Source organism: Amia ocellicauda, chromosome 14 (assembly GCF_036373705.1).
Source record: "Amia ocellicauda isolate fAmiCal2 chromosome 14, fAmiCal2.hap1, whole genome shotgun sequence".
NCBI lineage: Eukaryota > Metazoa > Chordata > Actinopteri > Amiiformes > Amiidae > Amia > Amia ocellicauda.
Window position 1 is genome coordinate 7492242 of NC_089863.1, and position 23331 is coordinate 7515572.

The 23331-nt window shown below is 41.6% G+C and overlaps 3 protein-coding genes across 4 annotated transcripts; 1 reads left to right on the forward strand and 2 right to left on the reverse strand.

Moving 5' to 3' along the window:
• Nucleotides 1–5930: 5930 nt before the first annotated feature.
• Nucleotides 5931–12358, forward strand: LOC136768094 (solute carrier family 2, facilitated glucose transporter member 1-like; the record flags this gene model as incomplete). Its single annotated transcript, XM_066722149.1, has 9 exons — nucleotides 5931–6038; nucleotides 6349–6509; nucleotides 7240–7480; nucleotides 7858–8020; nucleotides 8270–8454; nucleotides 9153–9257; nucleotides 9781–9882; nucleotides 10105–10308; nucleotides 12182–12358. Coding segments are annotated over 9 exons (1446 nt in total), but the record flags the coding sequence as incomplete, so codon positions are not given.
• A 2025-nt stretch (nucleotides 12359–14383) lies between these two features.
• LOC136768507 (zona pellucida sperm-binding protein 3) lies at nucleotides 14384–16925 on the reverse strand. Its single transcript, XM_066722739.1, has 9 exons — nucleotides 16558–16925; nucleotides 16373–16491; nucleotides 16172–16275; nucleotides 15912–16089; nucleotides 15688–15808; nucleotides 15454–15539; nucleotides 15262–15377; nucleotides 15049–15168; nucleotides 14384–14956 (listed from the first exon to the last, which is right to left on the reverse strand). Exons 1-9 carry the CDS (start codon nucleotides 16906–16908, stop codon nucleotides 14847–14849), a joined length of 1305 nt encoding a protein of 434 aa, XP_066578836.1. The 5' UTR covers nucleotides 16909–16925; the 3' UTR covers nucleotides 14384–14846.
• Nucleotides 16926–21166: 4241 nt separating this feature from the next.
• Nucleotides 21167–23331, reverse strand: LOC136768508 (zona pellucida sperm-binding protein 3-like). Of its 2 annotated transcripts, XM_066722740.1 has the most exons (9): nucleotides 22951–23331; nucleotides 22755–22873; nucleotides 22559–22662; nucleotides 22299–22476; nucleotides 22074–22194; nucleotides 21851–21936; nucleotides 21659–21774; nucleotides 21443–21565; nucleotides 21167–21331 (listed from the first exon to the last, which is right to left on the reverse strand). In XM_066722740.1, exons 1-9 carry the CDS (start codon nucleotides 23299–23301, stop codon nucleotides 21219–21221), a joined length of 1311 nt encoding a protein of 436 aa, XP_066578837.1. In that variant the 5' UTR covers nucleotides 23302–23331; the 3' UTR covers nucleotides 21167–21218. The 2 variants fall into 2 exon arrangements, with proteins under 2 accessions (XP_066578837.1, XP_066578839.1); XM_066722742.1 differs by lacking the exon at nucleotides 21443–21565.

Consider the following 23331-nt stretch of genomic DNA (forward strand, 5'->3'; position numbering starts at 1 on the left):
CAACTCCCTCCTGGCCGGCCTGCCTGCATCTACTACCCGCCCACTCCAGCTCATCCAGAACTCTGCGGCTCGTCTGATGTTCTCTCTGCCCCGCTTTGCACATGCTACTCCACTGCTCCGCTCCCTCCACTGGCTCCCGATACCGGCACGCATTCAGTTCAAGACATTGACCCTCACCTACCGCTGTCTCAACCACACTGCACCAAGTTACCTTCAGAACCTCGTCTCTCCATACATCCCCTCCAGACCACTGCGGTCTTCCAGTGCCAGAAGACTAACTCTGCCTCCTCTCCACTCTCCTTCCTCCAGAGCGACTCCTTCTCATCCCTGGCCTCTAAATGGTGGAACGACCTGCCCACCGAAGTCAAAACAGCAGAGTCCTTGACCTCCTTCCGGCACTCACTCAAGACACATCTTTTCCGACAGTACTTGTAATATTAGTCCTTTTATCCCTGCTAGATAGCACTTCACAGTTTTATTATGCTTCTTGTGTTTTTAATTTATTTTCCTCCTTGCTCCCTTTCCTGTAGCCCTTGACTGTGACCCTACATCTTGACAGTACTTAGCTTTCACCGTCCAGGATGTAGGACCTAACTTACTGTACTTGTGTAAATTGTAAATTGGAATTTGTAATGTATTATTTTGAATTGCTATGTTTTAGTTAAATTGAATTTGTAATGATTGATGCCTTGTACTTAACTGTATTTTTGCACTTTGTTTTGCACTTATGTTGTAAGTTGCCCTGGATAAGGGAGTCTGCCAAGAAATATTAATAATAATAATAATAATAATATTATTAATAATAATAATATTTCAATAACTAGCATAGATTCTCTGTTACTGTGAGCTAGGATCTTTGCTATTTTAGAGAAGCGTCTGCCATGTTTTTTTTGTTTGTTTGTTTGTTATAATAAAGTGTCTTATAATTCCCAGAATGCATTGACAAAATAAGTCTAACGAAAGACGGTTTTAACTGATCGTCTATTGTTAGTATGACTTTTAAGACAAAGCTTAGACTATGTTTATGCAACCAGCCCAAGGTCTTGGTGAGTGTTAGCCATGCAACATTTATGGCTTCAAAGTGGATAAACTGGGCTTATTGACTGTTCAAGTAAGATCTGCCTAGACAGCTGCACATCTGCTATTTGCACCATGGACTTGAGTTGTTTATGTGAGGTAACTGACCACCTCCCTCCCGTGTTATTACAGAAGTCACTCCAGTTGATTAACAACTGCCGATTCTAGATCGAGTATAAAACACAAAAAAGAAAAGAAAAGAGATTGAGGCCGTAGCTAGTGCTGGGCAGCGTAAGATTGCTTGAGCAGCACGGGGTATTGTTGCACTTACTCCACACCACCACTCTCTTGATGTTGCTTGGATATGATGTTAACGTTCTCCAATAATGCATATAACAATAATCACAAGATAAGTCCACTTGCATTCTTCCAGTCCTTCCCCTGACCAGATCAATGGCAAACACGTGGAAATGATAAACATTAGAGATGTATTGGGTAGGTTTAAATGTTATTTTTCGAAAACCTCTTGTGCAAAGGTCACACCCACAGACCATAACAAATGTAGGCAATTCACACGTAAAATGCAACTCATCTTCTTTCTTCACCACAGTAGATGTCACCGTCAGCCACGGAGAATCTGTAAATTCACACAGAGGAATTAATTGTAGTCTTCTAGTTTCCAATCCCTATCCAAGATAAATCTACTGTGTATATTGTATTGATGCACTTTGTCATTGTCACCATTATTCTTACATATTGATTCCTTTATATCTCAATGCATTTCATAATGTGAATCAACACCAACAAATATTTTACAGTTCCAAAAAAGGTGCACCACAGCACATTATTTCAACTTCAAAGGATAGCAATAACACAAATATACCATAAAATACAATCAATAAATAACAAGCAGCGCATTACAAAGGATAAGAGAAATAGTTCTAACCATGTTTGTTACAGTCGTGACATCTATCAATTCTGTGGTTTAGCATCTCTCTCTTAACATAGCTAGTTTGACTTCAACATATTTCAAAGACATCAAATACTATTCTGAGCAAATACAACAGCACATGATCTAAATTATGGAATATAAAGATAAAAGTATGAGGACTGAAACAATAACTTCAGACATTTGGAGTAAATTAGGTAAGATACAAATATTTCTATCTGCCAGAACACATGACAAAGTAACATATTTTAAACTCACAGATACATTGTATAAGGCTGATACCTGACAGAAGAAAAAGTTAAATATGGTTAGCTTTCTCCATCAACCTAACACACTACATAATTCATCAAAATGTTGCTACAACAGTTTCTAACTCTGAAACATTACACAGAACACAATTCTTCCCCAGAACGCAGAATGAGAAAACAATTAGTTTTTCACATACAATATTGGATTTACATGTGAATGCCATATTTGCAATATTTAATTGTAACTTTTGCTTCACTCATGCAATATTTGGGGAATTATATGGTATTTTACAAAACCCTAATAATGGTTATGACTAATTTAGAGTAACATACAGAAAAGACACTACAAAGTAACTTGTTTGCTAATATATTGTTCAAGTTTAATGCTTGTGATTTTACATTTAAACAATGTTTATAATAAAATGAATACGTGTACTTTTATCCAACAGGTAATACATATGTGTAAAATTTATTTTTGTATTACGTAGGTTTATGTTTTATTTATATTTAACATTCATAAACAGTTAACTATCAGTTAATGCAATCCTTGGTAGATATAATACTTAAAGTAAATAATACATAAAATACAATGGCTCAAAGTTTTGATTTTATGTATCCCTTAATTTAAAAATAACATTGTTAGCAGTTTCTAAATACAAATAAAAGGCAATGTATTAACTTTATAATGCTATAGTATCCTGATCTTGATATGACCTCTATACAAATCCACCAGAAGAAGACATAGACACTTACACGTCTGGAAAACCAGGAAGATCCAGAAAGTATTCATTGTGCAAGTATGAGAAATATAAACTAAAGATGTTGAAAATATATGATTCCGAGATGAGCTCGTAAATATGAGAATGAGAAAGCAGTCAAACCAATAATAACAGTGGAAAGGAAATGGGAAACCACAGACGGACACATAGGTGCTGTCTTAATTTACAAACGTTTAAATTGCCTGGAAATTCCCCGCTATTTTTCTGTACATGAGAGTACTCACTGTTTTAATTATAACATGTGCATGGCCAGCCACACAATTCACAGCACGCGTTTTCCAAAGCTATATTTCAGCATATGACAAGTTTGAAAATATTTCTGGACAAAAGTTAAAAAAAAAAAAAAAAAAATATATATATATATATATATATATATATATAATATATATATATATATATATATATATATATATATATATATATATATATATATATAATATTTATATATATATATATATATATATATTATATATATAATATATATATATATATATATATTACATAATTGAATGTATAATTTGCTTCCATTTAAATTCTTAAATTATGTGATACAAAGTTGGTTCCTTTATAAGATCAATCAGGCTTTACAATATGCTAAATGATGTTATTCCCATGCCCTCGTTTCTATGTTTGGATAGGCAGAAAGTAGACATCTGATCAATTTGTTATACACCATTGCAACGAATCCAAACACAACCGCAACTTTTGCAACCTTTTGATATCGTGACGCTTGGGAACTCATGATGGAGGCCTAAGTGCACTAGACTGGTTAGCTGGCCTCTGATTTTTTTATTTTTGCTTCATGAAACCGAAGCTGTATTTAACTGGTATTCTAATATGTGCAACGATTACAAGCATCTGTTATTTGGCGTGTGGTTTGTTGTTCAGTGGCAATGGTTTTGTTTCAGTGCTCATCAGTCCCAGCCTGCTATTAATGTGATATGAAAGATGATACATAGATGAAGTATGCCTATCATCGACATCTATGTGTGGTGTATTTATTTAAGTATGCAAAACCTTCTTCTACACACCCATGGCACATGTCTACATTTGTCACGAAATTACCTTATTCCCCGAAAGTGCTTTGCATGAAGAGATGTCATTGGGTTGGAATGCATGAGATAAAAAGACACGGGGATTTGAATACTGTTCAATTGGTATTCAAATTTGTGGATGAAAACAGGTTTCTCTCTCTCTCTCTCTCTCTCTCTCTCGTGTTGTGTACAAAACAAGACAGAATAGAGAAGAGATCTTAATATATGTCAGAGCCGCTAGAATGGATCACTGGCACGTTGCACTAGCAACTCACCCGACGTGCAGAGGACGTGTGCATGTCTGTCTCTCCTGCCATAACATAGCCTACTCTTGCAATCGTCTTTAAAAACCCCAGGGGAAGACCGTTATTTATTGGAAAGCTGCTTCTGGACCTGTCGTGGAGCTCCACACACAGCTGTCCTCGTGTAAGTATATGTGGTAGGAATTTGTCATTGCCTGCAACATAAAGCCCAAAATATAAGAGAGCAGCAGGTGCAACAAAAACAGTAATAGTAGTAGTAGTAGTTGTATCGTCAATATCTCAGACGTCATGAAACCATTTAAATAACAACAACAATAATAATACTAAGAATCATAATATATCCGGGTGCTCCGGTTAACCTCCTCCATTCACCTATAACTTAATTGGCTATAAATTACGGTGCGGTTGTGTGTGTGTGTTGTATGTAGTGTGTAATATTATTATTATTATTATTATTATTATTATTAATAATAATAATAATAATAATAATAGAGAACGTCATCAAGAGAAGTCGAATATTATATTGTGAATCAGAACAACGTTTTGAAAATTAAGTTATTCGAAATTTTTAAACGCTTGTCGAGTACGGCATCTGGCATTTTACCCAGACATGAGTCATGCACTTCATGCCAACAAACTCTCTTATCCAAATGTAACGAGAGGGGGGTGAATTCGCACACCTTTTTACCCCTCCCAGAATAATGATACCAATTTCTATATATTGGGTTGTTTGTTTGTATTCCGTTCTGATATAAAATTGACAAACCGACCAATGTCTCTGTATAGATTCTGTATGTTTTATTTTGTTTTTGGGTAGTAATAACGACAAAAGTTGTCAAATAAGCGCACCTTTTAAAGGTAAAATTCTGTTAATTGATTTATCTTGGAACAGCACAGAGACCTGGAAGCTTGTCTACATGGATTCAGAAAACGTAAGTGTATTATTTCCATTTGGCAACATGTCACTTAAATACCAATGCACGATATCTGCTTCATTGAGATTATTTATTGTCCAAAACATGACTATGAAGTTGACTGTAAGACAGAGTGTAGTGGTAGTATAGCTTTAAACTAACTATCCTGCACCAGGAGACTCCATACTCAGTACATACCAAAGTCTACTTGGACGGACCCTCGTGTAAAACTCCCAGGTGGCACATGCATGTAAAAGAGCAACAATTTGGTTAACAAAAACAAGCCTTGTCATTTTGGAAACCTTCCCATGCGTTTACTGGTGTAACTATGGTACACATGATCTGGAACTGCATTCTGTGTGACAAAATGAGGTACTGCAATCAGTCGTTTTACTTTAGAGGGCCGATTAGACTTAATAAACATTAGATCAGTGTTTCTGATGTGATCAAAGGAGAAACTGCAAATTAGCTACTTGTATTTGATTATTTGTATTCACTAGCAGCAGTTACAGCTTCATTAAATAATAAAAACACACCAAACAAGTTACCAACGTCTCTTCCATTGAGTTTCTTGCCTCATAGTGTCCCAGAGATTATGGAGCCATATGGTCACTGTACTTTAGGTACATCTTTTTCAGCAGCCTTGTCTGAACTATGGACTTCAAGGAAATCTATCGTTCTAATCTATTTATCCTAAAATGAAAAACAATTCTGTGATAACTTTTCTTTGTCCAGAGTCCACTGACACCGATTCTCCTGACCTCCATATTCTCGGCTGTACTTGGGTCTCTACAGATTGGCTACCATTCGGGGAACATCAACGCCCCTGAACGGGTAAGTGATAGGACTGATTTCAAGTCCCTTCATTTACAACCACCATTTACAACCACCAATATATAAATATCACTAAACCTTTATAAGGCATGATTTATCATTCATAATAATGATTATGGCTGCTTGCAAAACACTATTTTAATACAAATGATCAATCATATCTTATAAAGGTTTAGTGATATTTTTCAAATTGAATTATTAAAGGTTCCTAACTGTTTTATAAACAATTTACCAATCATTTATTAATGACACCATACTATAAAGTGTTACCCATGTTAATCTCCATTATTCGTGGATTGTGTCCCCATAGGTAATTGTGAAGGTGTTCAATTCCTCCTGGCAGTCCCAATTTAATTCTTCCATTTCCGAATCGAAACTCACTTTTCTCTGGTCGCTCTCCGTCAGTGGCAAGGACTTTGGGGCCCTGCTTGGGGCTTTGGGCGTCAAGTGGCTGGCGGAGTCCTTTGGAAGGTATGGAATCAACTGCAGAACTTAACAGAAGGTATTATAGGATAGGTGCTATTCTTCACAAAAATGAGAACGTTAGTCTACATCTCTTTCTCAAGTACACAAAGGTATGATGACACCTCATGCATGTATGACACTCTTTAAACAGAGCAATGCACCTAGATTGTTGTTATTGTTGTTGCTGTTGTATGGTGTTGGCAGGAGTGTTCCACTTGGACTTCAATTAATAAATCAATCATTAAATCAATTAATATTTATCTGGTATAGTGCAGTTATGCAATATTTTACATTTATGATATATTGTATTATGTTGTTAATTTCCTATTGTTTATAGTGTAATGGGTTAGTTGGTGATGACCACTGCTGGCTGGAGTTATGCTGACCACCAATAATGGGTGGTCATCGATTGCTCAGTCATCCAGAGTTTCAAGCCATGTAGCACATGGAAGTCACAAACCACACACAACTAGAAAAGTAATAAATACACTAAATGTAAATAGTACGCATATGTTAATTATATGTGTAGGACTGGGTTTCAGCAAGCTGTAGTCACTTGATAGGTTAAAACCACATCCCATTGTTCCCACAGAGTGCTCTCCATATTGAAACCAACACCAGCTTGTCTTATTCATACAAAGTAAACCATTTGGCACAGAGGAGAGAAAAACAAAAACTGTGAAGCACTCTGGGCAAGGTGCAAGATCAATTGATTATAACTATTCTTCATATCTAGGAGGAACTCTATTCTGATTGCCAATGCAGTGTCCATAGTAGCAGTGCTTCTGATGAGCATCTCTCAGTTCTGCGAGCTGTTCGAAGCCTTTGTTCTGGGGCGGCTGGTTTTCGGGCTGTTCTGCGGCCTGGCCATGAGCTTAAACCCCCTCTACATCCAGGAGGTCTCCCCCATAGCCCTGCGTGGGGCCTTCTCCACCCTCAATCAGGTCTCCTACACAGTAGGAATACTCCTGGGCATGGTAAGTGCACACAAGTGAAGCTCTTCAGGCTGTCCTTGATGTCGTTGCCCCTTCTGTCTATGTTGCCTCATTGATTTCCCAGACGTTGTCCAGTTAAAGAGCTTTGTCACAGTTGGGGTCTCGAGATTGAAATATATAGAGACACTGAAGTGGCATCATAGTCTACACTGATGCATGGACTTCCCATTTTGAACTAAACAAAAGAGTAAGATTGTGCTGTACTGGGAGCGAGACCTGGGCCCACAAAGAAATCATGCGTAATGGCATGAACGCTTTGGCGTCACTGAAGACATGGTTGCAGGGAGTGGTTTTCTGTGCCAAGACTTTCTTTTTCCCAGGCTGTATGACTGAGGGGCAGCTCTGTGTGTGCCCTGCAGGTGATGAGTCTGGATGTGGTCATGGGCTCCGAGAGCCGGTTAGGTCTGATGCTGCAGCTTTCCCTGGTCCCAGCTCTCTTGCAGTACCTGACCCTGTCCTTCTGTCCAGAAAGTCCCCGGTACCTCCTTCTCAACCTGGGACAGGAGGCAGAAGCGGAGGCAGGTGAGATGGTGTTACCATGGCTTGGATCAAGCACACAATCTGTGTGCAAAGGCTGAGGTTGTCCCAGTTGTTTCCTTTTAATTTGGCTTTGGTTTCCATGCTGTATAGAGAGTCCCCTTCTGTACTCAGTGGCTAGACACTTCTGTTCTGTAGTCTGAGTTTTTCTTTTGTATCATTTTGGTAGGACAGCCAAACACATGGTCATCTTTTCACATTGTCTCCTGTCAGCCTGCCTCTATTTTGTGTCAGCTCTGCGTAGGTTACGAGGCAAGTCCAATGATATTGTGGCTGAATTGAAGGAGATGAAATTGGAATCCACATTCAGCACCAAGAGCATCACCGTTAAAGAGTTCCTGATGGGGCAGAGATACAGGGAGCCAATCGTGATCATTGTTGTCATCTGCCTGGGGGCAAATTTCTCTGGATTCAATGCAGTAAGTGCTAGATGTTGCGACTCAAGTCCACAATGATCAGTTTTCCTTGATCCAGTCAAACTATCAGCTACTTCATTGTGCCAAATCCTTTTCTGGATACATTAAGGTAATATGGAATACATTATATATATATATATGGTGGTGCATTTTTATTCACTAATGCATTTAGTTTAATACACTTTGCTTATAAAACTATATACATTTGTGAAGGATATATTATTGAAGGTTCCAAAACACTTCCATCTTACTGTACAATTACATACCCTAATGAGGGGAAATAACCCTTCCACTTGACTGAACAGAAAAGGAGCATTGCTGCTTATGGCTGCCTCACAGTACACAGTGCAAAAGTCTTAGAGAGTTTTCACGTTTCTCTTATGAAACGAAATCTTCGTGTTCAAACCAAAACACAGTTAAGAAACTGAAAATGTGTGCATACCTTCCTGCAGTCACTATACTGTTGGTTTTCAGCAATTTGCCTTATACCTCCTCCAGGGTTAACTGTGGCCTCCCAGTTCAACGGTTTTGTTTCTTGGCTCTGTATAAGATGCTCATTCTCTCACAAACTCTTTAATCAGATCCCAATCACCTCTGTTCTGTGGATTAATGGACAGTGACATCAGAACATCCTGTTCTAGAATGATATGAGCTATTTCACTCTCCTGTTAATTTTTTCTTCTTTCTTCTGCTGTTCTTAGTTCATCAACTACTCCACTGAAGTGTTTCTTGGGGCCGGGTTTGAAGAAGCTGAGTACATCACCATCGGAGTGGGCTCCATCAATGTGCTTTTCACCGTGGTGTCTGTGAGTTAATACGTGTTTTTTTTTCCCTATTTACATTGGAAGGTCATTGCTACACTTCAGTGCTGAATTTCAAGGCCCAAATGTTAATTGCTACTTTGTGTTCTAGCTTGGACTGACAGATTAGCATTCTTCTGCGATCCTTTATTAATTCACAAGAAAAACAGTAACTTCACAGTTTCAAACACCTCCAAAATGTAGAAGACTGATAAAAATTTTGTACTTTTAATTTCTATTTTAAAATATTTATTTATGGAAGTGCCACAGGACTCATTTTAGCAGTGGTGTCATTAGACCATGGAGTTATATGGTCACCCTAACTATAAGTCATCATCCCTCGCTTGTCAAATCCCCCAAAAATCACAGTATTGAAAAACCTGTGATTGGCAACTTTTTTGATTTGGTCTAGGCCTAAGTAGGAACTCTTATTTATTGAATGAACAAGCAGTGACTTTAACAGTGCCTATCAGTAGTCATAAGCCTTTAAATCACTCTCTGCTGACCTCTACTATTGTGTGTCCCACAGCTGTTTATGGTGGAAACAGCAGGACGGAGGATGCTCTTGCTTGTGGGTTTCCTGGTGCTGGGGCTGTGTAACCTTGTGATGACCATTTCGAGTGCTCTACTGGTGAGAACACTCAAATAGATAAGGGATTTGTGTAAAGATACACTTTGTTTACATGCATGACACATAATGCACTTACCACAATTAGACATACCACTATTGACTAACCAATGCAGTTTATACAACTGCACATTCAACCATGTTCATTTTGGGATGCCACCAGTTTGTTACTACCGACATTTTCCTAATTTTCCATAGACTAACGTCTGCTCCCACTCCTTGCAGAGCATTGTTCCACAGATGGCCTATCTCCATGTGGCACAGGTGTTTTGCCTGATCGCAGCTTACGAGCTCGGACCTGGCCCCATCTCCTGGTTCATCGGAGCGGAGCTGCTGGACCAGTCTGCTCGGCCAGTTGCCATGGCTATGTCCAGTATTCTAAACTGGGGAGCAAAATTCCTCCTGGCACTCATATACCCCCAACTGCTGGTACTGTACCCTTCATATAGCCATTTTCTAGATGACTGACCTCCTAAAAGTCTGGGTTTTTAAGTCCTTGTCCTCCAACTTGAGTCATAAACCCTTTTCAAGGTCGCAGAAAACCTGGTCTTTTTATTCTTGCTCCAGATCAACTTTCACATAATTGATGTCCTTGCTCATATCCGATTTTTAAAATTACTGCAAGATATTAAACAAGATCCAAATGAGCAATTAGAGCTTAAATTTAGCGACGTAGAGCTCAATTGAAACCAAAAACAACAAAAAGTGAACAACTACTGCATTAGACCATAACAAATGGAAAGTCACAAATTAAGTTAGGTCTTTCCATGTAAATAACTCACCTGGGTGCAGTAGCAGTTCTTGATCCAAGGCACGTATCAAGCAATTTCTTGAAGGATCCTGGAGAGTCAGCTTCCACTACACATCTGGAATCTTGGTTCCAGGTGTCTGTGGCTTCTTGTGAGAAGTTGCTGCTCCTGGCCATGCTAATCCTCAGATTCTATAGGAGCTTACTTAAAGAACAGCATCTCTTTGAAATAAGCAATGTAACCAAACTCCAACTGATGGTTCACTGGGACTTACCAAGAAATGATGACATACAGTCTTGGATTAAGATGTTAGCAGGAAATGAAGACTTATTGCATCTTTATATACACTCACCTAAAGGATTATTAGGAACACCATACTAATACTGTGTTTGACCCCCTTTCGCCTTCAGAACTGCCTTAATTCTACGTGGCATTGATTCAACAAGGTGCTGAAAGCATTCTTTAGAAATGTTGGCCCATATTGATAGGATAGCATCTTGCAGTTGATGGAGATTTGTGGGATGCACATCCAGGGCACGAAGCTCCCGTTCCACCACATCCCAAAGATGCTCTATTGGGTTGAGATCTGGTGACTGTGGGGGCCAGTTTAGTACAGTGAACTCATTGTCATGTTCAAGAAACCAATTTGAAATGATTCGACCTTTGTGACATGGTGTATTATCCTGCTGGAAGTAGCCCTCAGAGGATGGGTACATGGTGGTCATAAAGGGATGGACATGGTCAGAAACAATGCTCAGGTAATCCGTGGCATTTAAAGTGTGCCAAGAAAACATCCCCCACACCATTACACCACCACCACCAGCCTGCACAGTGGTAACAAGGCATGATGGATCCATGTTCTCATTCCGTTTACGCCAAATTCTGACTCTACCATTTTTCCAGTCTTCAACTGTCCAATTTTGGTGAGCTTGTGCAAATTGTAGCCTCTTTTTCCTATTTGTAGTGGAGATGAGTGGTACCCGGTGGGGTCTTCTGCTGTTGTAGCCCATCCGCCTCAAGGTTGTACGTGTTGTGGCTTCACAAATGCTTTCCTGCATACCTCGGTTGTAACGAGTGGTTATTTCAGTCAAAGTTGCTCTTCTATCAGCTTGAATCAGTCGGCCCATTCTCCTCTGACCTCTAGCATCAACAAGGCATTTTCGCCCACAGGACTGCCGCATACTGGATGTTTTTCCCTTTTCACACCATTCTTTGTAAACCCTAGAAATGGTTGTGCATGAAAATCCCAGTAACTGAGCAGATTGTGAAATACTCAGACCGGCCCGTCTGGCACCAACAACCATGCCACGCTCAAAATTGCTTAAATCACCTTTCTTTCCCATTCAGACATTCAGTTTGGAGTTCAGGAGATTGTCTTGACCAGGACCACACCCCTAAATGCATTGAAGCAACTGCCATGTGATTGGTTGGTTAGATAATTGCATTAATGAGAAATTGAACAGGTGTTCCTAATAATCCTTTAGGTGAGTGTGTGTATATATATATAATGATGAAGATAACCCTTAACACACACCCTTTCTACACCATTTCAGAGAGAAGCTGGGCCTTACACCTACCTCCTGTTCATGGGCATTGCCCTCATTGCCACCTTCTTCATACTCACCCGATTCCCAGAAACCAAAGGCAGGGTGTTTTCTAACATTGCTGCGGACTTCCAACAGATGGACCACCCCATTGCACCCAAGAAGTGTCTTAGTACATATCACTGAGCACTGAATATTGAATGGGAAAAAAAAAAAAAAAAAAAAAAACACACACACCTTACCTGCTGCTAGGTGGACAGCCAATATGATGTTTTTATATGAGCTTCTTCAACTGGAGCTACAGTTTCCTGTAGAATGTGGGGAGTGGGATTCCTCAGTATGCAAGCAAGTATAAATATTCCAGATAAGATATTAACTATATTTAGGAAATGGAATTCAATTAACCTTTAAGGGACAACAATGCTTTACTCACACATTTGTGCAAGTGTGCAGGGCTGCTATGGTAAGTATTGTAGGCGACAGTCTTTTACTTTTTATAACAAAAGATACCTTGGCCCATTTACAGCCACAGTTTATTCAGAACAGCACAGCTCAGTACATGATTGAGAGTCCTTGCCCTGCTGAAATACAGCCCCGAAGCCAGACTTGTTCTCAATATAAGCTTTTAATTTTTTTTCTTTTCACCCAATGTACTGCTTCTCTGCATGTATAAACCCATCTGAGTAACCCACAAGTCCTTTTCACAACACATTTAGTAGTCAAACAAAAATAGAGCTTCCTTGGATACATGGTATAATTTGTTCATATAAACGAAAGCTTATGCCAACATTAATGAGGATATTTACAAGAGAAAAAAAAAAACAACCAGGGCCCCTTTCCTCATAGTTTGCAGAGTTAGACATAACTTTCATGATAACTTAACAGAAGTCTGGTGAATTCCATTCCTCAAAGAAAGCTTAAAATCCCAAGGAGTAAGTTACCATAGGAGATAATCCAATAATTTAAGTCAGGCTAACTGAATCCATCAGGTTAGCTTGTATTAATTAAACCAGGTATGAGGAATGGGGCCCTGGTGTCAATAAGCTCAAGTAAGATCAAGCAAATGGACTTTCCTTGGGATTGCTAAGTAGTTTGGAAACAGCCAAGTCTGTGACCAGATGGTTAGGCCCAGAAATCAAAACCCTGTTTTCACCACCACAAGCTCCACACCTCACCCCATAGATGGTACAAACTATGAACAGCAGGCTGACAGGGCATGTCACACCTCCTGGAGCAGTTGCTCCCAACCCTGGTAATGGAGGACCCCCTAGCCTGCTGGTTTTTGTTTCAACCAAACTCCCAATTACTTAATTGAATGAGGTTTACTAAATTAAGTACAAAATTGTAGGAGTTTTACTTCTTAAAAGAACCAACTTCTTCATTACACAACTTAAAACGTGAAATCTAAACAGATTACTTCAATTTAGGTTAAATTAAGTAAACAAGAGCTTGGTTGGAACAAAAACCAGCAACCAGGGTTGGGAACCACTGTCCTGGAGGAACTGAAGAGGTTAAACGATAGGTTGTTGAATATCCCTCTAGAGACCTTGAGACATGGATTACAAGACCAAAGGAATCAATCTCTCTAGATTATCAAAGCCAGAGGAAAATATTTAAAATTCTGGTTGTGGGAGATTAATTAAATCAAAAGTTGTTTATTAACAAATACACACAACTGTTCTAGCTGATACATTGATATGTACAGTAGAAATCAGGGTTTAAATTAGTGGCTTGGTTTTGCAATAACAGGATCAAATTTGTTAATTGAATAAGAAAATAAATGCTTGTATAACTTTGCCAAAGTCATTTAACTCATGTCTCATTCTAATCCATTTCAAGCCTGAATTTTTCATTATACATTTAGAGAGTACTGTGTAAAACAGATTCAGTAGTTCAGACAACCCTCTACAGTAGCAGGTGCAGATAGTGTCAAAGTAAGTTTATTTAGCCTTAAGCAGTTTAGCTGAGGGAGTGATACTTTAAATGTAAATTCTAAAAGGAAATACAGATATTAGCACCAAATACAAATCATTGTTCATTACCACAGTCTATTGTCTTGAGGATTAACCTTAGAAAGTACACCCACCTTTCATTATCAGTCAGTCAAATTGATTTGCCATTGGAATTAGTGCAGCTCAGGTCATTCCTGCACCATTCAGGATTAGGTGTCGATTTGAAATCTTAAAGTATAAATTCAATCTTCTGGGGGGGGGGGGGGGGGAGGGAGGAGAAACTGCTAAAGAACCATGACTCTTGCATGTTCTCCTACACAGGCACATCAAAATCAGACCATAAATAAGGAAAGATTCTGAATATTGCAAAATAGTAAAATCAAAAGCCCATATAGAAGCTTAGACTTAAGAATTTGAAACAAGGCCCTGAAATTGATACAGCTGGTAAAACCAAAGCCAGTAATTGGCAGGATAGTATCCCAAGATGTTTTAGCTCCATCCCTTACAGGAGGAACAGCAGCCATACCCATTTGTATTGCAAAGACAGAAGGAGCAACACACACAAACTGACATTTAAAAACATATTGAGGGGTAGGGGTGCATGGTGTGATGAGAACTTAAGCCATGACATTTGCTCCCCTCACCAATATTGTACAAAACTACACTTCTCGCCTAAAAATATACAACATCTTTGCCATTTTTTAAATCATACATAGTATTACTTAAGACATGGATTTGCTTGATCTACTGTACAGCACAGTCCCCAGCACAGCAATGCAGACCAGCCCCACAGCAATCACACCAGTCAGGACCACAACCTCAGCAGGGACGCCTGCAAAGAAAGAATTGCAGCTCACAGACACCTTTAGTGAGAAGTGCCTTCTGAACAAAGATGGCATCATGCTACTGGAAGGTCTTCAATACCTGCAATCTTCTCACCCATTGAGGGAAGTCTTGGCACTTCAGAACCCATCACAGGGAGGGAATCCTGGTTCTTCTCAAGCACAACTACAGCAACTGTTGCATCACCCTCCCATTCTTGAACTGGAACAGGGAGATGGTCAGGAATCTAAACACTGCAGTCAACATACACTGGGTAGGTGGGGGGGTGGGGAGGAGCAAATAAACCCAACTTACCCTCGTTGGATGCCAGGTCCCTTCTGTATTTCCTGAAGTACCTGGATCTGGCACCCGGGACACAGCTGGAGTCACAGCAGCCACAGACCTGATCACTCCCATCCACAGAAATCCAGCTAGAGTAGGGGCACAGCAGTCAGCACAGACCCCTAGAGCCAACCCACAGGATACAGCACCATTGCCACTGCTCACCTGATGCCCTCTGTATAGCAAGCCTTGTTCACAGAGTCCACATTCTGGGAAGCAGGAATCACCTTCAGGTGGCAGGAGATGTAGATCTGAGAGAGAGGGACAAGCCTTCATTGAAGAGGAATTCTGCCAAGGAACACAAGCACACCATTGAAAGCAGAGGAGGAAGGACCGGGGGTGTCAAGCCTGTGGAAAGTGGAGGCAAAGAGGAAGGGGCAAGGGGAGAGGGGGTCTTACAGAGCTCCTGGTATTCTGATAGAACCTGAAGGCATCCAGCATCATCTGGAGCTGGGAGATGTCCGGAGTTCTTGGCATGAAGCGAGAGCTGGACCCCGTCACCTTGGCATCAGTCAGGCACCTGGGGAGATGGGGCTTCAGAAGACCAATGTCCCCAATATAGGAGAACTACAGGAGATGCAGGAGCACATAGCCATGCCAAAGATAACAGGAAAAAGACCAACCCATGGTTTCCAATGAAAGTATAACTGGGGGAAGAGGTCGGGTCAGAGTCCAGGGTGGCCACACAGCTGTCCACAAACAGAAGCAGGGGCATGTGGTCGGCCACTGTGAAGGAGGCCTGGAGGTTTAGGACGTCCCCCAGGAAGTACACATTGGACGGCCTCGCAGAACGCCAGTCATCTGGACAGGAACAGGGGAGGAACTGGTCAGAGGCATAGAAGAAGCAATATCCAAGAGCTTATAGGGAGAGGAACACAGCTACCAGTCATGAGGGTCAGGGAGAAGTCCAGGACATCCTCAGCAGACTTGGTGGAGGTGTATGGAACCCAGGTGGGGTCCAGGGCATTGCTGCTCACATTGTGAAACCTGGGAAGGAAAGCAGAAGCCAAGCCTCAGAAGGAGGTCCCTGGTCATGCAGGAGTTAGTTCAATGCCCAGAGCAGACTGGACAAGACGGTCCTCACCTCGGATAGTGGCATTCAATATCGACAATGGCTGGATTGGTTCTCACGATGGATGTGCCGCTGAGCATGCTCGGATTGTAGTTGAGGGAGAAACTGTAGACCAACTCATCTGCCACCATCTACAAATGGAGCAGATTTACAAGTCGGGTTTTGAAAATGGGCGATTGAAAGGAAGCATCGCTTACCGACAGTGTACCAAGACAATCCTGCAGCTCCGCCTCGAAGAACAGGACCTGTGCTACGTCATCCTGCCGGGTAACCGCGCAGTCTCCCAGGCTAATATCCGAGGGCTGGATCAACTGGCCGGTACCGAACAGGTCTCTCTTCACCTGCACCTGGATGGTGCTCTCCCCGCACACTGCCGACACGGCCTGGGAATCCTGCTGCTTGTGCAACGTGTCTAGGGGAGAGTCAAACGCTACAATAGCTTGAGCTTTAATCGCAAACCGCCCTTTCCCGAATTTATTAATTATAGCTGCATCGCAGAGAACAAGCAACACTAATATGCCAAAGCCGAACCAGCAAACAACTCCCATTGTATACTCTTTTTGGCCAAAGCAAACCACAATATATTTTCACTGCGACTGTCTGATTTTATACCCAGAAAGACCTCATCTCCTAATTAAGTTCTGCTTCTGCATTTTAAGAATGACACCTATTGTCACGTGGAATTTAAGGCATTAAGTCCCACAGTTGCCCCCAGAAACAAGGCTGGTCTAAATAGTTAATTGCTTCTACTTGCAGGAGAATGTATCCTTCGTGCAAGTTATAAATTGACGTGTGTAATGTCGCAATGTGGAATTTTAATCTGCACTTCACCTACTAGTTGCATACATAACACATACGCTGGAATGGTATGAATTATTACATGTTATTTAATTGACAATAATTCAATTAAGACCAATATGTATAATAGTCAAAAGAAAGGAAAATATGTATTTATGTATATGTATGATATAATATTGTATCAATCTTTTCCCTCAGCTTTATCATTAATGTTCAGTATATTCTTGTAGGTAAGCTTCAGTGACATAATTAGCTGGCTGCCCAAACGCTGTCTCTTTCATTCTCTATAGAGCTAAACCACAACGAATGTTATACTCCATGCTGCCGCTACGCTTTTTGGCGCTGTTGCGCAGTTTCTGCCTGAATTTACAGCAGCGCTTTGTTTTTACAGCACAATAGAGAGATTTTTTATCAAATAACATAGTTTTAGTTTAGTAACATAGTAATACTTTTAATTGAACACAGAGGTTATTCTTAAAATCCAAATAATAAAGATGTATATTTACATGCTTGTTTTTTCTTGAACCATTGCAATTTACCATTATATGAAAAGCATGCACTCACCTAGTCATTCACTTATGAGTATACATCACAGGTAAATATTGAGTTTTACTCTTACTATAGTGACTACAGAGTTCTGGAATGGCAGATTTCTTGCTACAGGTCACACAGCGAAAATGAGTTTCTTTTAACTGTCCCGTGAAAGGTAACTTTTTGTTACCTTTTCTAAAAACAAACTATTTATTTACTATTTACTTACTTATATACTTGCTAACTTAAATTAATTTTGCAGTCGACTTGAGGGGGTTTGTGAGTTGCTTTCAAGTGTCCCAAGAACAAGAAACATCAAACTTTTTATGTTAACTTTTCCAATAACAGACCCAGAAAATAATGTAGTTATTTACCATTTCCTTGCTAACTTAGTTGTATTAATGTATCAGTTGCTTTAAAGAACAGTTTAAAGTACAGTGGTTTGTTAGTAATAGAAATGTGTGCACATACAGAAAGGTAAAAAGTCACACTGGATAATTACACAATAAAATAAAGTTACACTTATAATATGCTTCAAATACAGCTTGTGAACTTATGTACAGCTAGGGTCAATACTGTTTATTAGGTTAAGTATTTTACAATTGCAAAATAAAAACGTACACAATTGTAATACTTATGATTACACTTAAAATCCATTGCTAAAACATTTAAAATCCTAATATAAATCATAACAGGACTTAAAGTGTATAAGCCAAGTAATTACATTAAATTAACTCAAGTGCAAAAACCATTTGAAGCATTGAAAGCTTAACAGTAAATGCATTAGACAAAACAAAAAAAACATAAAACCATCAAATGAAACAAAAAACTATCTAATGCATTTTAAAAGAAAAGAGAATGGTCAATGCACCAAACAAAAAACAAACAAACAACAACAGGAAAATCATCAAAAGAAGCTGAAACAAATCAGGATACAACATTAAATTCAACTCATTAAAAGCAATTAATAACAATCATCATCATTTCAAAGGGTAAAAGAATAAAAGCAGTTGGACTCCCCAGAGGTGTTATCATGGGATTTTAAGCTCCCCCAGATCTTGAATTTTCCACTTCTCAGAGGCTTCCTCCTTGCCCCTCTGGTGGATTTCCAGATTGACATGATCTTGTACTAGGACCATGCCCCTTTGTGCAATAACTTTCGGGTCCAGCTCCTGCTTATTGAACAAGCAGATGTTCCGTCCCTCCCACAGAGCCTGTTTTACTGCGCAGACGACATGCCACCAGCACCTCAGAGTTGATGTTGTTAAGCCCCTGGCTGGTCCGTAAAAGGATCTGCTGGGTGGTCATCAGCGCAGGTAGGGTAAACCTATGGAGGAATGAACAGAACAAGAGCCAGACCCTGCAAGAGGAGGGGCATTCCTTAAAAATATGACCATCCGTCTACTTTCCCAGGCAGCCCTTGTAGGGGCAGGTGTCAAACAGGGCCAAATCCTTTCTATACATGAACACTGGAGTGGGGAGACACCGACTCACAGCCATCCAGGCAACATCTTACTGCGTATTTGTGAGGCAAACGTGCGTAGCATTAGCCCAGATATTCTGGCAGGTTTCGGGAGGAAAATCTTCTATTCTGCTGAGGCTTTGCGGAGGCCTACTTAGAGTACAAAGGCTTGGAGCACCCTGTAGAACAGCGGTGGATCCCACGAGTGCGGCCTGGTGTTATCCATGGCGCAGAGCCTGAGTGGTTACAGGCTGCTGGCAAAGTAAAAGCGGTTCATCCAGCAGCCTGGATGTTTTTAACCACATATACCAGCCCCTGCATCTTAATGAGCCGCACAATGTCAGGGATCCCCTACCTCCATCCAGGGTGCCCTTCACCATCAGCACTCATGTCAGCCACTCCATTTTACTCCCCTAGACAAACCAAAATATGATTCTTGTAATCAATTTACTGGTATGCCTGTCTGATGAGATCTATCCTGGAGAAGGAGGAGCCAGAAGAACTCACCCAGGTGAACAGGGGCACCAGGCCCCGACCTGCGTTGCAGAGTTCAAAGTCCTACACGATTTGCAGCGAGATCCCTGCTGGTTCCATCGTTGCGGGGCTTACTCCGGTCTACATCCCTCAGGGCACAGTTGAAATCACCTGAAATGACAACTGGTAAGGTGCCAATCAGGAGCAGGTGTGGCTGAGGGAAAAAGAGGACACTCTCTCTGACTAGTGGGGGCATAGACATTGACCAGTCTCAATACAGCCCCCTTGTATTTAAAGTCGAGGCTGGCCAACCTGCCTGCTTCTATTATTTAAAAAATGTAACTTCTATGAAGGGGTTCTTCAGGAGTATGGCAATCCCATCCGCTCGGGACACGTTAGACCCAAACCAGACCAGGACTCACCCAGGGTCCAACTGTCCCAGAGATCTTTATACTTGTTTTGGAAAGGAATGCCGCACTCCTGGCTAGGATCAATAGTTATTTTATTGATTTATGGTCAATTGAAAACCTAAATTTTCCAACTGATTTGAATGGTGGAACATTCAATACATACAGACATTCCAAGCTGTACGGTCAGTAGCCAATCAGGGTTGGTTTATGCAAATTACATCCTAATCAGCAGTCATGGATCCCAGAGTTTGATTTTTATCAAATGGAATGGTCAGACACCCCCCTTGGGGCCAGTGGATATATGAAACAAATAAGTGTGGATGTGATTGTAACCGTGGCGGTCGTATCACCCCAATAGTACCAGCTAGGCCAAGCGGGTGGATAAGTTAGAGCAGAAGGCTTAATACTGTACTTATTTATATGGAGACCGGTTTGTAATGTGCCCATATTACAAGTGATGTTCAGTGAGCTAAAACTACTAAACATAGCTGCACTCCCCTATGACAGAAGACTGACTTTATCAGCTCATACATATGTACATAAATAAGGACCTCAAACTAATTGAAAATGTTGATAAATTTGAGCATCACTATAGGATACTTGCATTCACCTCAAAACTTCTACATCACCAGTGGAACCCAGGCACCCCTAGACCCCTCACAGTAAATTCCTCTCCCCGAACTTCCATCCCACACCCTAGATATAGCAGTTTGTGCGATTTAACAATTTAAATGTGCCTTTAAGACAGTATTTACAATATGGTTCACCCCCCCCCCCCAACTGTACTATACCAATACTTCCCTCACCTCTACTACATAACAGACAAGTTTAACTGTATGAGATATGAATAATTAACTTAATATTTTAAATCAACTACTGTACTGATTCAACCAATAACTTCCATCCCATAAAATATGAACATATGAATTGATGCAGCTGGGAAAAGCAATGCCAATAGTAATAAAGTTGTATCCCCTCCCATACAGAAGGAGCCTTACCCATTTCCATACAGAGCCCCATATTGAGCAGCACCAACAAAGCAGCTAAGCACATTGAGGGGGGAATCTACAGCTATTACATGTTTAGCTACATTTCCTCCATTCACCCAGATTGTGGAAAACTACACTTCAATGACACGTTACAGAAATTACTTTATTGCAGGTTAATCATACATTAGTATGAATTAGGACATGGATTTGCTTGGTCTCCTGTAGAGCACAGTCCCCAGCACAGCTATGCAGACCAGTCCCACAGCAATCACCACACCAGCCAGGACCACAACCTCAGCAGGTACACCTGCAAAGAAAGCAGAGGTCAGGCAGTTCAGTGACACCAACATAGCCAATGGTTTCAGCAAGAAGTGCCTTCTGAACCAACAAAGTATGATGCCACTGGTAGGTCCAATACCTGCAATCTTCTCATCACCCATTGAGGGAAGACTCTGCACTTCAGAACCCATCACAGGGAGGGAATCCCAGTTCTTCTCAAGCACAACCACAGTAACAGTTGCATCACCCTCCCATTCTTCAGCTGGAACATGGTGATGGTCAGGAACCTAAACACTGCAGAATACATACACTAGGGGGGGGGGGGGGTGAGGGGAGACAAATAAACCCCACTTACCCCCCTTGGATGCCAGGTCCCTCCTGTATCTCCTAAAATACCTGGATCTGGCACCCGGGACACAGCTGGAGTCACAGCAGCCACAGACCTGATCACTCCCATCCACAGAAATCCAGCTAGAGTAGGGGCACAGCAGTCAGCACAGACCCCTAGAGCCAACCCACAGGATACAGCACCATTGCCACTGCTCACCTGTTGCCCTCGGTGTAGCAAGCCTTGTTCACAGAGTCCACATTCTGGGAAGCAGGAATCACCTTCAGGTGGCAGGAGATGTAGATCTGAGAGAGAGGGACAAGCCTTCATTGAAGAGGAATTCTGCTCAGGTTCACAAGCACACCACTGAAAGCAGAGGAGGAAGGACCGGGGTTGTCAAGCTTGTGGAGAGCAGAGGCAAGGCGATGGGTGGACGGCTTACGGAGCTGCTGGCGTTCGGAGAGAACCGGAAGGCATCCAGCATCATCTGGAGCGTGGTGTTGTCCTGAGGTCTTGGCATGAAGCGAGAGCTGGAGCCCGTCACCTTGGCATCAGTCAGGCACCTGAGGAGATGGGGACATGGGTCATCTGAAGCCCCAGTCCAGTAGGACAGTGACAGGAGATGTAGGGGCACATAGCTATAGATGGGATAATGGGGAAGACCAACCCATGGTTTCCAATGAAAGTATAACTGGGGGAAGAGGTCAGGTCAGAGTCCAGGGTGGCCACACAGCTGTCCACAAACAGAAGCAGGGGCATGTGGTCGGCCACTGTGAAGGAGGCCTGGAGGTTTAGGACGTCCCCCAGGAAGTACACATTGGACGGCCTCGCAGAACGCCAGTCATCTGGACAGGAACAGGGGAGGAACTGGTCAGAGGCATAGAAGAAGCAATATCCAAGAGCTTATAGGGAGAGGAACACAGCTACCAGTCATGAGGGTCAGGGAGAAGTCCAGGACATCCTCAGCAGACTTGGTGGAGGTGTATGGGACCCAGGTGGGGTCCAGGGCATTGCTGCTCACATTGTGAAACCTGGGAAGGAAAGCAGAAGGAGGTCCCTGGGCATGCAGGAGTGGGCAGAGTTAGTTCAATGCCCACAGCAGGCTGGACAAGACGGTCCTCACCTCGGATAGTGGCATTCAATATCGTAAGCGGCTGTGTCGGTTCTCACGATGGATGTGCCGCTGAGCATGCTCGGACTGTAGTCCAGGGAGAAACTGTACACTAGTTCATCTGCCACCATCTACAAATACAGCAGGTTTACATGTTGGCGAATAGTCGGCTTTGAAAAGCAGGCGATCAATACGAAGCAGTACTTACCGAAAGGTTACTAAGACAATCCTGCAGCTCCTCCTCGAAGAACAGGACCTGCGCCACGTCATCCTGCCGGGTAACCGCGCAGTCTCCCAGGCTAATATCCGAGGGCTGGATCAACTGGCCGGTACCGAACAGGTCTCTCTTCACCTGCACCTGGATGGTGCTCTCCCCGCACACTGCCGACACGGCCTGGGAATCCTGCTGCTTGTGCTTCGGGTACAGAGGAGAGTCAAACGCTACCATAGCTTGAGTTTTCATAGCAAACCGCCCTTTCCCGTGTTTTTCAACTCTAGCGGCATCGCAGAGAACAAGCAACACTAACACCCCAAAGCCGACACACCCAGACACTTCCATCTTTTCTCAAATCAAAACCACGATTCTCTT